At 41.6% G+C, this 13,192-nt stretch overlaps 1 protein-coding gene across 1 annotated transcript; it reads left to right on the top strand.

Moving 5' to 3' along the window:
• The first annotated feature begins 368 nt into the window (after positions 1–368).
• LOC129151735 (nematocyst expressed protein 3-like) lies at positions 369–10,298 on the top strand. Its single transcript, XM_054727632.1, has 4 exons — positions 369–518; positions 777–1,034; positions 1,293–1,363; positions 10,281–10,298. Exons 1-4 carry the CDS (start codon positions 374–376, stop codon positions 10,296–10,298), a joined length of 492 nt encoding a protein of 163 aa, XP_054583607.1. The 5' UTR covers positions 369–373.
• The last annotated feature ends 2,894 nt before the right edge of the window (positions 10,299–13,192 follow it).

The raw sequence follows: 13,192 nt of genomic DNA, 5'->3' as shown, positions 1-13,192 counted from the left end.
TGGAGTTGGGTGGCGCCCTCTGCCCGAGGTCTATCCCGAGCCCTGGAGGTGACTATCATTTCCCCTGGGTGGAGGTCTGTGCAGACACAGGGCTGGGCCTGATCCGGGAGCAGAAGGTCCAGAGGGCAGAAGCAGCAGTGACTAGGGCCACGATTGAGTCCTACTGACTGGCTGCCGGTCACTGTCATTGCAGAGCTCAACCCAGATCAAGGTGGACCAGCAGCTGGTGGAGGATGGCCCCTGCCTCATGTCCAGGAGTGAGGGGCCGGTGAGCCACACCACTGAGGGCCAGGGCAGGCCTGAAGTGAGTGTGGCCACCTGGGTGTCTGGGGAGCCAGAGCCCGTGGGTGGATGGAGGACTCCTCCACCGAAGATGCCCAGGCTCTACCATCCTCGAGCCTTGAAGCCGCTCAGTCCCGACACGCAGAGGGCAATTTCCAAGTATGTCTTGGAGCTCTATGGCCCTCTTAATGACACCAGGCCTGAAGACCAGGAGCCCATGGAGGCAGAGCCCAAGGGTGAGCAGGTGGGGTTGATAGGGGTGGAGTGGGTGGGGAGATCCATGTGAACTTATGGGGAGGGATTGCTGCCAGACACACAGGGAGCACCCCCAGAGCCTGGCCAGGAACAAAGACCAGCCTCAGACCACCCATGTGCTGGACTTGGGGCATGGAGGACGTCCTGTGGTGGGTCCTGGGCTGTGGCTGTGTTCTGTCTTTGTAGGACAGATGGACATGCAGGCACCTGGGTGACCTTTTCTCCTCTCCCAACTCCAGCACCAGCCCAGGAGGCAGCTCCTCCTGTCACACCGGAAGTCCATCCTGAGGAGCAGGAGGCAGAGCTGGAGGCACCTCCACCTCCAGAGCTTCCACCACCTCCAGCAGCCTCTCCAGCTGCAGCTGTGGAGCCAGGGCCGGCCCCAGACCAAACCGAGGCCCCACCACCACTGGAGGAAGAACCCTCCCTGGAGCCCATGCTGGTTCCTGCCTCAGAGCAGGAGCTGCCTGTGGAGGGCCCAGCTCAAGGGCCCAAGGGTGAGAAAGTGGGGAGGTTTAGGGGTGGGAAGGTTAGAGGAGGTTCATGTGAGCTTCTGGGGAGAGACTGTTGCCAGACACATAGGGAGCATCCCTAGAGTCTGGCCAGGAGCAAAGACCGCCTAAGACCACCATCTGCTGGACTGCCAGTGGGGAGCACATCCTGTGGTGGGTCCTGGGCTGTGGCTGTGTTCTGTCTTTGTAGGACAGATGGACATGCAGGCACCTGGGTGATCTTTTCTCCTCTCCCAACTCCAGCACCAGCCCAGGAGGCAGCTCCTCCTGTCACACCGGAAGTCCATCCTGAGGAGCAGGATGCAGAGCTGGAGGCACCTCCACCTCCAGAGCTTTCACCACCTCCAGCAGCCTCTCCAGCTGCAGCTGTGGAGCCAGGGCCGGCCCCAGACGAAACCGAGGCCCCACCACCACTGGAGGAAGAACCCTCCCTGGAGCCCATGCTGGTTCCTGCCTCAGAGCAGGAGCTGCCTGTGGAGAGCCCAGCTCAAGGGCCCCTTGTTAAATGTGCTCACGCTGTCATAAGGGCAAAACTTGATATTTTCCTTGTCTTTTCTTTTTTTCTTTTGTTGTCTTTTTGTTCTCCACGGCATGATACAATTTTTCATCTTTTGAGTTTTATTATTTTGCGGTTTTGGGGATTTTTTGCCTTTATTATTTTCTCTTTTCTTTTTTTAGTCTTCATTTCTCCATTGTATAATCCTGTTTAAGTAATAAATAAATCTTATTATTCATATTTTAAGTGTTGCCATTCCTGAGCATGAAGTACATTCATGATGCTGGGCAAGCATCACTACTGTCTATCTAGAGGCAGTGCACACACCAGCACATGTCAGAGATGCCCCACCTCCCCAGTGGGGACACACACACTGTCACCACTGGGGAGAGAGCGCTGTCACCATTGGACTGGCAGTTTTCTGGTCTCATGCCCATCAGCTCTGGGGACAAAGTGAGGCAGCAGAGGCCCCGCAGGTTCCCTGGGGAGGAAGGGCAATGGCCCCTCCCTCTGGGAGAACAGTGTGCAGGACCTGCCCAAGTCCCACAGGTGCACATCTGCACCTGGCAGTGCTTACCCCACAGAAATGCTTGCACAATTTTTCAAAGATTTAATTTTGAGAATACCCATCAGAGCACTGACGAAATTAGGTAAAACACTAATGTGCATAGAAAGGGGATGGGCTCTACCAATCCTGGTCCACATGGATTAGGGAAGCTGAGCAGCTGCTAACAAAATATGTCTCAAAATATTTTGTGGAATATAAAAGAACACATCCTTTATGTAAGAAATTATTTTTCTTACTATACAAAAATGGAAAGTCACATTTTTAAAAGCTTAATTTTTTCTTATTTATGGTTCAAATGAAAGTTCTTTTAGCCATAAGAAAGCAGATATTGGTTACTCAGAAGACAAGTGTGACACTGAAACTATTCAGAGCATACATTTCAAAATAACTAAGTATAGTTAAATAGAATTTTTTTCCCCATGCATACTTGTGGGAGAATGATAGTCACCTGGCTGAAGTTGAACTTCTATACAGTCTTGGAATTTTTTTCTTGATTCTTAATATGACCTTTGGTTTCTAAAAACCCCACCAATTCTCTCCTATTATCAAAAGGCAACTTTAATATGATAATTGAATTTAAGATGGAGGAAAATAAACTCTTTAAATTATTTATAGAAGTTCGGTTGTATAGTGTTTGGAAAGCTTCTTAACTCAAAAATATTAGGGGTCTTCATATTTATTTTTATGACTGTTTTCACTATAAAATAGATGGATAAAATCCCTATTACGTTTCCTGGGAGACTTAAAAACTTTTGGGCATGGTGTAAGTGGGAATCCTCATTTCTGGGTATTTCCAGTCTATCATCTCATTGAATGTTTGGGGAGTGGGAAAATGTTCTTATCTAGGTTGGTGGTAATGTTGTTGGGATTAGGATTAGGGACATTCATGAAGTGGCCAGCTCAGGTGACCAGGGAGGCTGTATTAATGAGCCCCATAAGGCACTTACAATATAATGCCATCCTACGAAAATAGGGAGAGATAGCGGATCTACCTAATACACAAAAACAAGTACAGAGAGGCAGCCAAATGAAAAGACAAATAAACAGGCCCCAAATGAAAGAACAGGAGAAATCCCCAGGAAAAGAACCAAATGAAATGGAGGAAAGCAATTTACCAGAGACAGAGTTCAAACAATGTTTATAAAGACTTAAATGTTAGACTTGAAATTATAAAAATCCTAGAAGAAAACATATGAAATAAAATCTCAGACATTCCTCAGAGCAATATTTCCTCATATATATTGCTTCAGGCAAGGGAAACAAACAAAATAGACAAAGGTGTCTACCTCATAAGTAAAAGCTTTTTTCACAGCAAAGGAAAGCATCAACAAAATGCAGAGACAACCCATCGAATGGGAACACATATTTGCCAATGTTACCTCTGCTAAGAGTTAATATCCAAAATGTATGAAATACTTATACAACTCAATACCAAGAAAATTGGTAACATGTGGAAATTGGTAACTCAATTGGTAACATGTGGAAATTGTTACATGTGGAAACATGTGGAAATTGGTAACTCAATTGTGGAAATTGGTAACTAAAAAGAAAAATCCAATAAAAATGGGCAAAGAACCTGAATATATACTTCTCCAAAGAGGACATGCAGATGGCCAATAAACATATGAAAAGATGCTCAATGTCATTAATCTTCAGAGATATACCAATTAAAACCACAATGAGATGTCACCTCACACTTGTCAGAATGGCTATCATTAAATCAACAAACAAGTGTTGGTGAGGATATAGAGAAAATGGAACCCGTTGCACTATTGGTGGGAATGCAGATTGGTGCATCCACTGTGGAAACCAATATGGACTTAGCTCAAAAAATTAAAAATGGAACTGCCTTAAGACCCAGAGATTCCACTTCTAGGAATGTATCCAAAGAATCTTGAAACACTAATTCCAAAGAATATATGCACTCCTCTGTCCCTTGCAGCGTTATTTACAATAGCCAAGATTTGGAAGCTGCCCAAGTGCCCATAAATAGATGAGTGCATTAAAAATATGTGATACATTTACACAATGGAATACTACTTGGTCCTAAAGAAAAAAAATACACAAATTTTATTTTTCATGATAGCATGGATGGACCTAGAGTGTATTGTGCTAAGTGAAATAAGCCAGACAGAAAAAGGCAAATACCACACAACTTCACTTATATACAGAATGTAATGAACAAAATAAACTAACAAACAAAATAGAAACAGACTTATAGATACACAGAACAGACTGACAGCTGTCAGAGAGGAGGGGGTAGAAGAGCTGTGTGCAACAGAAGAATTACATTAAAAAAAACCACACACACAATTAAAAAAAAAAACATCCTCATAGACAGACAACAGTATGGTGAGTACCAGAGTGATAGGAGCTGGGGAGAGGTAGCAGAAGGTAAACGGGGGTAAATGGTGATGGAAAGAGTCTGGATTTTGGATGGTGAACATAGATAATATCCAGATGAGGTATTATACAATTGTACCTTTGAAACCTATAATTTTATTAACTTAATAAATGAATTCGGCAATGTAGCAGGATACAAAATTAACATCAATAAATCTATGGCCTTTCTATACACCAATAGTGAACTTACAGACAGAGAGACTAAAAAAGCAATCCCATTTACCATCGCACCAAAAAAATTAAGATACCTAGGAATAAACTTAACTAAGGAGGTAAAAGACAAATATGCGGAAAACTACAGGACACTGACAAAAGAGATAGAGGAAGACGTAAACAAATGGAAGAACATACCATGTTCATGGACTGGTAGAATCAACATCATTAAAATGTCCATACTACCCAAAGCAATCTATTCAATGCATGCCCCATTAAAATACCAATGGCATATTTCACAGACCTTGAAAGAACTCTCCAAAAATTCATCTGGAATAAAAAAGACCCCGAATAGCCACAGCAATCCTGAGAAAGAAGAATAAAGTAGGAGGTATCTCAATACCAGATTCCAAACTATATTACAAAGCCACTGTTCTCAAAAAAGCATGGTACTGGCACAAGAACAGACAAATAGATCAATGGAATAGAATAGATAATCCAGATATCGACCCAAACCACTGTGCTCAATTAATATTTGACAAAGGAGGCATGAACATACAATGGAGTCAAGACAGTCTCTTCAACAAATGGTGTTAGGAAAATTGGACAGATACATGCAAAAAAATGAAACTAGATCAACAACTTACATCATGTATGTGCTATTCTGTAGGGCTCAATAGTTGAGTGATCTTTTACTCAGATGATCTGGAGAAGCACATTACGATGTCACCTTCAGGCATGTGCTGAGTCCCAAAGGAACTGAAGAAATGAAACTCTTCCTATCTTCTTCCTTTATTTTTCTCACCATCCCTTTTTCTCTCTCTTTGCACTTTCTTTGTTAATGTTTTTTTTTTGTTGTTGTTGTTGTTTTTTAAGTCTAGTCTGAGCTATTCTGTGTAATTATTTTCCTGCCTTTTTACATTTTTATAACTAATGGAGTTGGCTTTTATTAATCCCTAAATTATATCGTGAATTCCAGAACATACCCTCTTCTTTATTTTACTAGTAAGCAGAGGGTTGGTTATATGAGTTTTCTTCTTGCTTGGTTGGGGGGTGGGGGAGGGAATAGTTGTAAGACATTCTATGTAATTCTGCTTGTATTTAGTACAGACAACTCAAGTAGTGGAGTAGAAAGATATGAAATTTAACAGACAGAAAACAGGTTTGTTCCCTATCTTTGTTGACTTAATACACGAATGCCCTTTGGGTTAGTTTCTTATTTTACCTGATCATTGAGGTCATCCTCTGTCATGTGCAAATGATAACTTTATGGAGTTGTTGTGTGACTTAAGGGAGTCATGTGCCAACAATGTAGCAGAGTCTGTGATATTGTCCTGCGCTTTCCACACCCTAGACTCACCCCCTGTGGTCTAATCAGCCTCACGCTGGCCTGCTTGTGACCTTAGGCTCTTGATTGCTCCTCTGAGTGAGATTCTAGTTTTCACGTCAATCCTAAAATCTAAGTTTAGCTTAATTTCCCTTGGTTGCATTTTCATTAGGCTACTACCTTTGGAATTGAGGCTTCACATTGCCTCTCCCACACAAAGCATTTTAGATACTGAAACTCAGCCATTCTGCTTTGATCTTTATGCCTTAAAACTGCCTCTTACTACTTTATCTTCTGTAGGCTTGCTGCCTTTTTTAAAAATATACTTCTTTATTGATTTCAGAGAGGAAGAGAGAAGGAGCGAGAGATAGAAACATCAATGATGAGAGAGAATCACTGATCTGCTGCCTCCTGCATACCCCCCACTGGGGATTGAGCTGCAACCCAGGCATGTGCCCTTGGCCAGAATTGAACCTGGGACCCTTCAGTTCACAGGCTGACGCTCTATCCACTGAGCCAAGCTGGCTAGGGCTGGCTTGCTGCCTTAAAAAAAAAGTTTTCATTGCTTCTAGAGAGAGAGGAAGGGAGAGAGATAGGGAGGAACATTAATGTGAGAAAGAAACATCGATGTACCCTAACCAGGGTGACCTGGGATCAAACTCTCAACCTGGGTATATGCCCTGAACGGGAATAGAACTTGCAACCTTTCCATGCACAGACAACATTTAACCAACTGAGCCACACTGGTTAGGGTGGCTTGCTGCTTTTTTATTGAAGAACTGACCACTGACCACCTTTTGAAATGCTGCCTGAAATATTTTCCTGAATGGGTATTCTTCAAACCAGTGGTTTGCACCCATTGTCTCCACTGAAGATGCTTAAGAGAAAACATGGCTTCACATGTACTGTTTTGGATGTAATTGTGTTCCCCCAAAATTCATATGTTGGATGCTTAGCACCCAATATGACTGTATTTGCAGACAGGGTCTACCACTGGGTAATGATGGTTAAATGGGGTCAAAAGGGTGAGCTTTAATCTGATAGGGTTGGTGTCCTTATAAGAAGAAGAGACACTAGAGGACTCTCTCTGTCCTCATGAGCGAGGAGAGACCATGTGAGCCCCCAGTGAGGAGGTGGATATCTACAAGCCAGGAAGAGAGCTCACCAGAAACCAACCCTGACAGCACCTTGACCTTGGACTTCAGCCTCCAGAAGTGAGACTATTGTCCATTGTTTCAGCCGCCCAATCTATGGTATTTTGTTGATAGGCTTCACAGGCTAAAACATGCCTACTTTAGATTTTGGTTGCTCTAATAGTTTAACAAAACCTACATTATTTTGCAGAGAAATAAAATAAATAGAACGATAGTCAGTTCACAATGATTTCACAATTATAACTAATATAGTGACATTTACTCAGCCTGCAGTGTGATAGGGAAATGACAATTGTACTCAGGCTGTATACAGCCCTATCCTATAAAGCACTGAACTATTATTTATGGCTTGGAAATGGAGAAAATTAAATACATTTGGAGAAATTGAGACATGTTATTGATAGAATTCACTGAATTTCTTAAACATAGTTATTAAAATATGTAACACTTGTGAAATATTGTAGCTTTAATGACCATGTGCAAATTTTATTTGTTGCAAAGAGGCAAATCAAAGTGGGCAGATGTGGGTATTCCTATCTTGTTTGCCAATCAAACAATCAATTTATATTTATTCCATCACTACTGTAAGTTAACTCCAGCTTAAGTTTTTAGACTGCATCAAGATATATATTTTTAAAATAAAATGTATTTAGGACAGTACTTTAAATCCAAGGTGTTTCCTGTAGGAATTTCATTGCACACGGCTTTTCAGGGTGCATCCAAATATAGGGTGTCCCCTCAAAAATTTATACACCCTTTAAAAGCTGATAGTTCCATTTTGAAAATAAATTGTATTTTAATAAATACTGCCTTTATAATTTTTCAAAGTGTGTGTACACATTTTGGGGGCCACCCTATATTCTTAGTTTCTGTGATCCCTGTTTATATTGAAGTTCATGCAAATGACAGTTACAAAATATGCATTTTCACTACAAGTTATTTGTATATTTTTATTCATGATAAAAAAATCTTAGTAAATATTTCTGTTTTATTGTCACTTGAGTTCTACAATGAAATATTTTGTTATTTTTTTCTTATAATATTTAGACACTATTTTTCTTGTTTTTAGCCTTTAAAATGTATGATCTTTATTTTTACAATCAAATAAGTGTTTCTGTAATTTGCCCTCTAAGTAGCTTGGACACTGTGAATAAAAAGTGCTGGTTGAGCCCTAGCTGGTTTGGCTCAGTGGATAGAGCATCGGCCTGTGGACTAAAGGGTCCCAGGTTCCATTCTGGCCAAGGGCACATGCCCAGGTTGCGGGCTCCATTTTCCCCCCCTACCCCCCCCCGCTCCCCTCCCCACCCCGCAATAGGAGACTTGCAGGAGGCAGCCAATCAGTGATTCACTCTCATCATTGATGTTTCTATCTCTCTATCTCTCTCCCTTCCTCTCTGAAATCAATTAAAAAAATATTTTAAAAAATGCTGGTTGATTCTAATTTTGCCAACATTGTTTGTAAACAATTCAGACAGTTTTCCTATAAAATTTAAATGAAAATAGTCTGTTTTCCTCTTTATGTATATGTTCTTCACATATTACAAATATTTTGGAAGAGATAACTAATAAATTATTTTGGCGAAAATTAGAGGTTAATCACATATGAAATCTTTATAAAAGGACATAACAACTTCATTGATGTATATACAGGAAAATTTTATGTTTATTAATTCTCCCCCAAAATAGAGGGAGCTTCCTGTATAGGTAGGATCATTTCAAATTAATTTTGAGATACCTTACAGTCTTAATGGAAAAGAGACTAGAAACTAGATTTAAGTTTCAACTGGTTGTTTTGGGAAATGAGAGAGAAGGGGTACAGCGTCCCTGTTGACTAAGACAGTCTCGGGTAGTGATGGAACCATAGGTGGTTCTGAAGGCACAGGTCCTGGGGTTGCATTACTCCTGGCTCCACTTCTTCCTGACTAGGGGCCCTGGGGAAGTTACTAGGATTCTTTTTCCCAAGTCTAAGGTGGTGATGATAATAGTACCTACCCCATAGACATGAATAAGGATCAAAGGAAAAGATGTGCAAAAACCACTGAGGAATATCTGAAACTCATTGTTTACTTGTTGTTAATGACGCTCTTCCTGCTGTCACTACTGTTTATTCCAAAGCATCTTAGATTTCAATGTCTCCTCAGTAAGGTTTAGAGCCTAGATCAGATGACATGTCGATGCCCTCTTTTTCTGTCAGATTCTGGAGGGTATTTAAAACACTAAAAAACAGTAAGATCTGTTCTGAGGTCATTTCCTTTCTTTCTCAAGTTTTAGTATGGATGCCAGTTCAGAGTAATTCCAAGTAATGTAAGTATGTTAGGGGCATACGTTGTCAGCCAGAGTCTATGGCGATGTGTGTAACTCAATTATCAGGGTGTTGGAACAACTTGGCAGATATCGCTTAGCCCTTCATGCCTGGTAGGCAGAATAACTACCTCAATTTTTCAAGGTGATTAAGCTGATTAAGTAAGAACACTGTGATTCTTCATTCATTTGTCTTCCCTTAATCAGATGGAAAGGTCCTTTCTACAAAGAAATCGAAGTGGTGTGACTTAATCCTTCTATTCTTTTTCTTACCCCCAACCCCGCCACTACCCTTTGTAAGAAAGCTGGATTTTTAAATCTAACACTAATTCTAAGACCCTCATTTCAAAATTGTAAGGTGGAAGGACCAAGAGGGGGCAGGGTATGACCTCTTTGCACGCACACCACTGTCATCTCAGTGAGAAGGCAAAGCAGTGCCCATAAAGCCAACAGGTGAGAAACAGGCCCTCCCAAAAAACAAACCAAACAACAAAAACCAAACAATAAAAACAAAACACCTAAAAGTCAATGAAACACCTTTAATCAAGATTTCTGATAATGATTTCTTGAGCTAGCACCAGTTTATTTTATTTTAAAAATATTTTAGCACAGAACTTTGCAAGCGCTTCTTTTGCACACAAAAGGCAGGAAAAAAAACAAAACAAAACAAGAGGAACCAATTGTTAGTGCTGGTGTGGGTGGTCTGTGGACAGGGCACACGCAGAAATAACTATAAGGCTCCATCATTTTTTGTTGCTGTCATACTACTTTTAAAACTTGGTCATGCTGTTAGGTTCTTTAGTTGCAATGACTTTCTTTTTCTTTGCAGGATAAACCTGTCTGTTAATCATCTTTAGGACTGAAAAAAATGATAGTACCAGTAAAATGTAAAAATTTAATTTTTCTATTTATTTTTTATTAATAAATCTTTATTGTTCAGATTATTACAATTGTTTCTCCTTTCCCCTCCCCCCCCATATCTTCCCTCCACCCGGTTCCCACCCTCCCTTCTGCCCTTACCTCCCCCCACCGCTGTCCTTATCCATAGGTGTATGATTTTTTCCAGTCTCTTCCCGTACCCCTCCACACAGACACCCCTTTCCCCCTGAGAATTATCAATCAACTCCAATTCTATGCCCCTGATTCTATTGTGTTCACCAGTTTATTCTGTTCTTCAGATTTTTAATTCACTTGACTTTTAGATTCACTTGTTGATAGGTATGTATTTGTTGTTCATAATTTTTATCTTTACTTTTTTCTTCTTTTTCCTCTTTTTAAAGAATACCTTTCAGCATTTCATATAATACTAGTTTGGTGGTGATTAATTCCTTTAGCTTTTTCTTATCTGTGAAGCTCTTTATATGCCCTTCAATTCTGAATGATAACTTTTCTGGGTAGAGTAGTCTTGGTCGTAGGTTCTTGCTATTCATCACTTTGAATATTTCTTGCCACTCCTGTCTGGCCTGCATAGTTTCTGTTGAGAAATCAGCTGATAATCATATGGGTGCTTCCTTGTAAGTAACTAACTGTTTTTCTCTTGCTGCTTATAAGATTCTCTCTTTGTCTTTTGCCCTTGACATTTTAATTATGATGTGTCTTGGTGTGGTCCTCTTTGGATTCCTTTTGTTTGGGGTTCTGTGTGCTTCCTGGACTTGTAAGTCTATTTCTTTCACCAGGTATGGGAAGTTTTCTGTCATTATTTCTTCAAGTAGGTTTTTAGCATCTTGCTCTCTCTCTTCTTCTGGCACCCCCATAATTCTGATGTTGCTATGCTTGAAGTTGTCCCAGAGGCTTCTTACATTATCTTCAACTTTCTGAATTTTCTTCTCTTCTTGCTTCTCTGGAGGAGTGTCCTTTGCCTCTTTGTATTCTAAATCTCTGACTTGATTCTTGCGTTCCTCTAGTCTGCTGTTGGGTCTCTGTATAATATTTTTTTATTTCAGTCAGTGTATGTTTAATTTCTAGTTGGTTCTTTTTCATATCCTTGAGGGTCTCATTAAATTTATCGGCCTTTTCCATGAAATTCTTGAAAAACCTTATAACCATGGTTTTTAACTCTATGTCCATTCATTTGTTCTCCTCCATTTCTTTTGTTTGGGATCTGTTTCCTTGCCTCCTCATTTTCGCTGCTTCCCTGAGTTGGTTGGGTAGCTTTGTGTACTAGGTGTCCTATTGGTTCAACAGGTCAGCCTCCCAGTTACCTGAGGTGGACACTCGTGGTGTACCCCTTTGTGGACTGTGTGTACAGCCTTGTTGTAGTTAAGTCTTGATTGTTGTTGGTGTCACTGGAAGGAATTGACCTCTAGGCCAATTGGCTGTGAGGGCCCGCTGTGTCTATAACGGAAGAATTGCTGTGCTGGAGACATGTTTATGTGGCGGGACTTGTTCCAGTAGAGCTTTGGTGCTCACTGAGTCTGCCTCTTGAATGTGTCCCTTATGAGAGTAGTTGAAATCTGGTGTCGTTTCACACTGACCACTAGATATCCTAGATTCTGGATCTCCAATGGGGTGCAGGTCAGCTACTGTCTGAGGCCACCCAGCAGGAGTTACAGCAAGAACTACAGTTTTCTCCTTTTTGCTTGGGCTTTGGCGGTTTTGGAGCAGTCTTACTAGAGTTGCAGTTTATTTGGTTAAGCTTCCACAGAACAGGTCATTTATATGCAAAAGCCGCTGTGTGGAGCCTGGGCAGGTTTGTAGAATCTGCGTTGCAGGGTCTCAGGGCAGGGCGGGGTCTCAGGGCGTCACTAGGCTAGGGCGTGGCAAACGGCGATGGCTGCCCTCAGCCGTCTCTGCCTTTCCGTGTTTCCAAGTCCCCACGTCCCACGCTCCAGTGCAGTAAACACTGATTGCTGGGCGCACCTCTGCAAGAAAGTCACTCTCACTTTCCGACCTGATGGCCGAGAGTCAAGCTTCTCCCCGTAGGTGTCTGGGTCCCCCGCGCGTCCCCAGAAACTGGATTTCATAGTGATCGGGAGCTTATCTCCCTTCAGGTTGGAAAAAAAGCCTCGCGCCCTGTCGCCCGCCACCAGCCCGCTTCGCGCGCCTCCGTACTTCAGCTTTTCCGCATTAGTTCTCCTTTCTTTTTCCTTCTTATTTGTAAATTTACCACTCAGCCAGCTTTCCCGTGGTCTGGGTGGTAGACGTTTTGTCTTTTAGTTGTATTTTTGAAATTGTTGTGCGTGGTGGCAGTTTAGTTATTTAACTATGCCGCCATCTTGGTTCCTCCTAATTTTTCTCTTTAAGAAACCATCAGCAGTAAGGGAGGATAAAGAGCTGTGCATGGTTACTTTTTATATATGTCTAAAAAGCATGCTAATTTCAGTGACTGAGATTTGAGGTACGTTAAACATGTAGTGTGTACAAATCAGTATGCGCTTGAACATGGCAACATCACCATCTAACTTCTGAAACACCAGTCTGAGGGCATGGGACACCCAATAGAGACCACCTCTTCACTCACCTCTTAGCAGCCTGTTTGCTAATCTAGATATTTATATACCAAAGGCTATTTGAGCTGAGGTGGGTGGGGAAGCAGACATCACAGGCTTTGAGTTTGTATTAAATTCTCTCTTCATTTAATGGCTCTACTACCAAAGTGTGATTCGGGAAAGAGTATATTTAACATATACTCTTTAACATATATTTAACATATTTAACATATATTTAACATATACACACATGCCAAGTATCCGAATCACCTGGGTTACACCTGGGCCTTCCAAATCAATAGCTAACCTGGGG

Source organism: Eptesicus fuscus, chromosome 15 (genome assembly GCF_027574615.1).
Source record: "Eptesicus fuscus isolate TK198812 chromosome 15, DD_ASM_mEF_20220401, whole genome shotgun sequence".
Classification (NCBI taxonomy): Eukaryota; Metazoa; Chordata; class Mammalia; order Chiroptera; family Vespertilionidae; genus Eptesicus; species Eptesicus fuscus.
This window is presented reverse-complemented; position numbering and strand designations above follow the sequence as displayed.

Coding starts and splice junctions, on each gene's coding strand:
- LOC129151735 (XM_054727632.1), top strand. CDS start 374: ATGCCCAGGCTCTACCATCCTCGAGCCTTGAAGCCGCTCAGTCCCGAC. Junction 519..776: donor CATGGAGGCAGAGCCCAAGG/GTGAGCAGGTGG, acceptor TCCCAACTCCAG/CACCAGCCCAGGAGGCAGCT. Junction 1,035..1,292: donor CCCAGCTCAAGGGCCCAAGG/GTGAGAAAGTGG, acceptor TCCCAACTCCAG/CACCAGCCCAGGAGGCAGCT.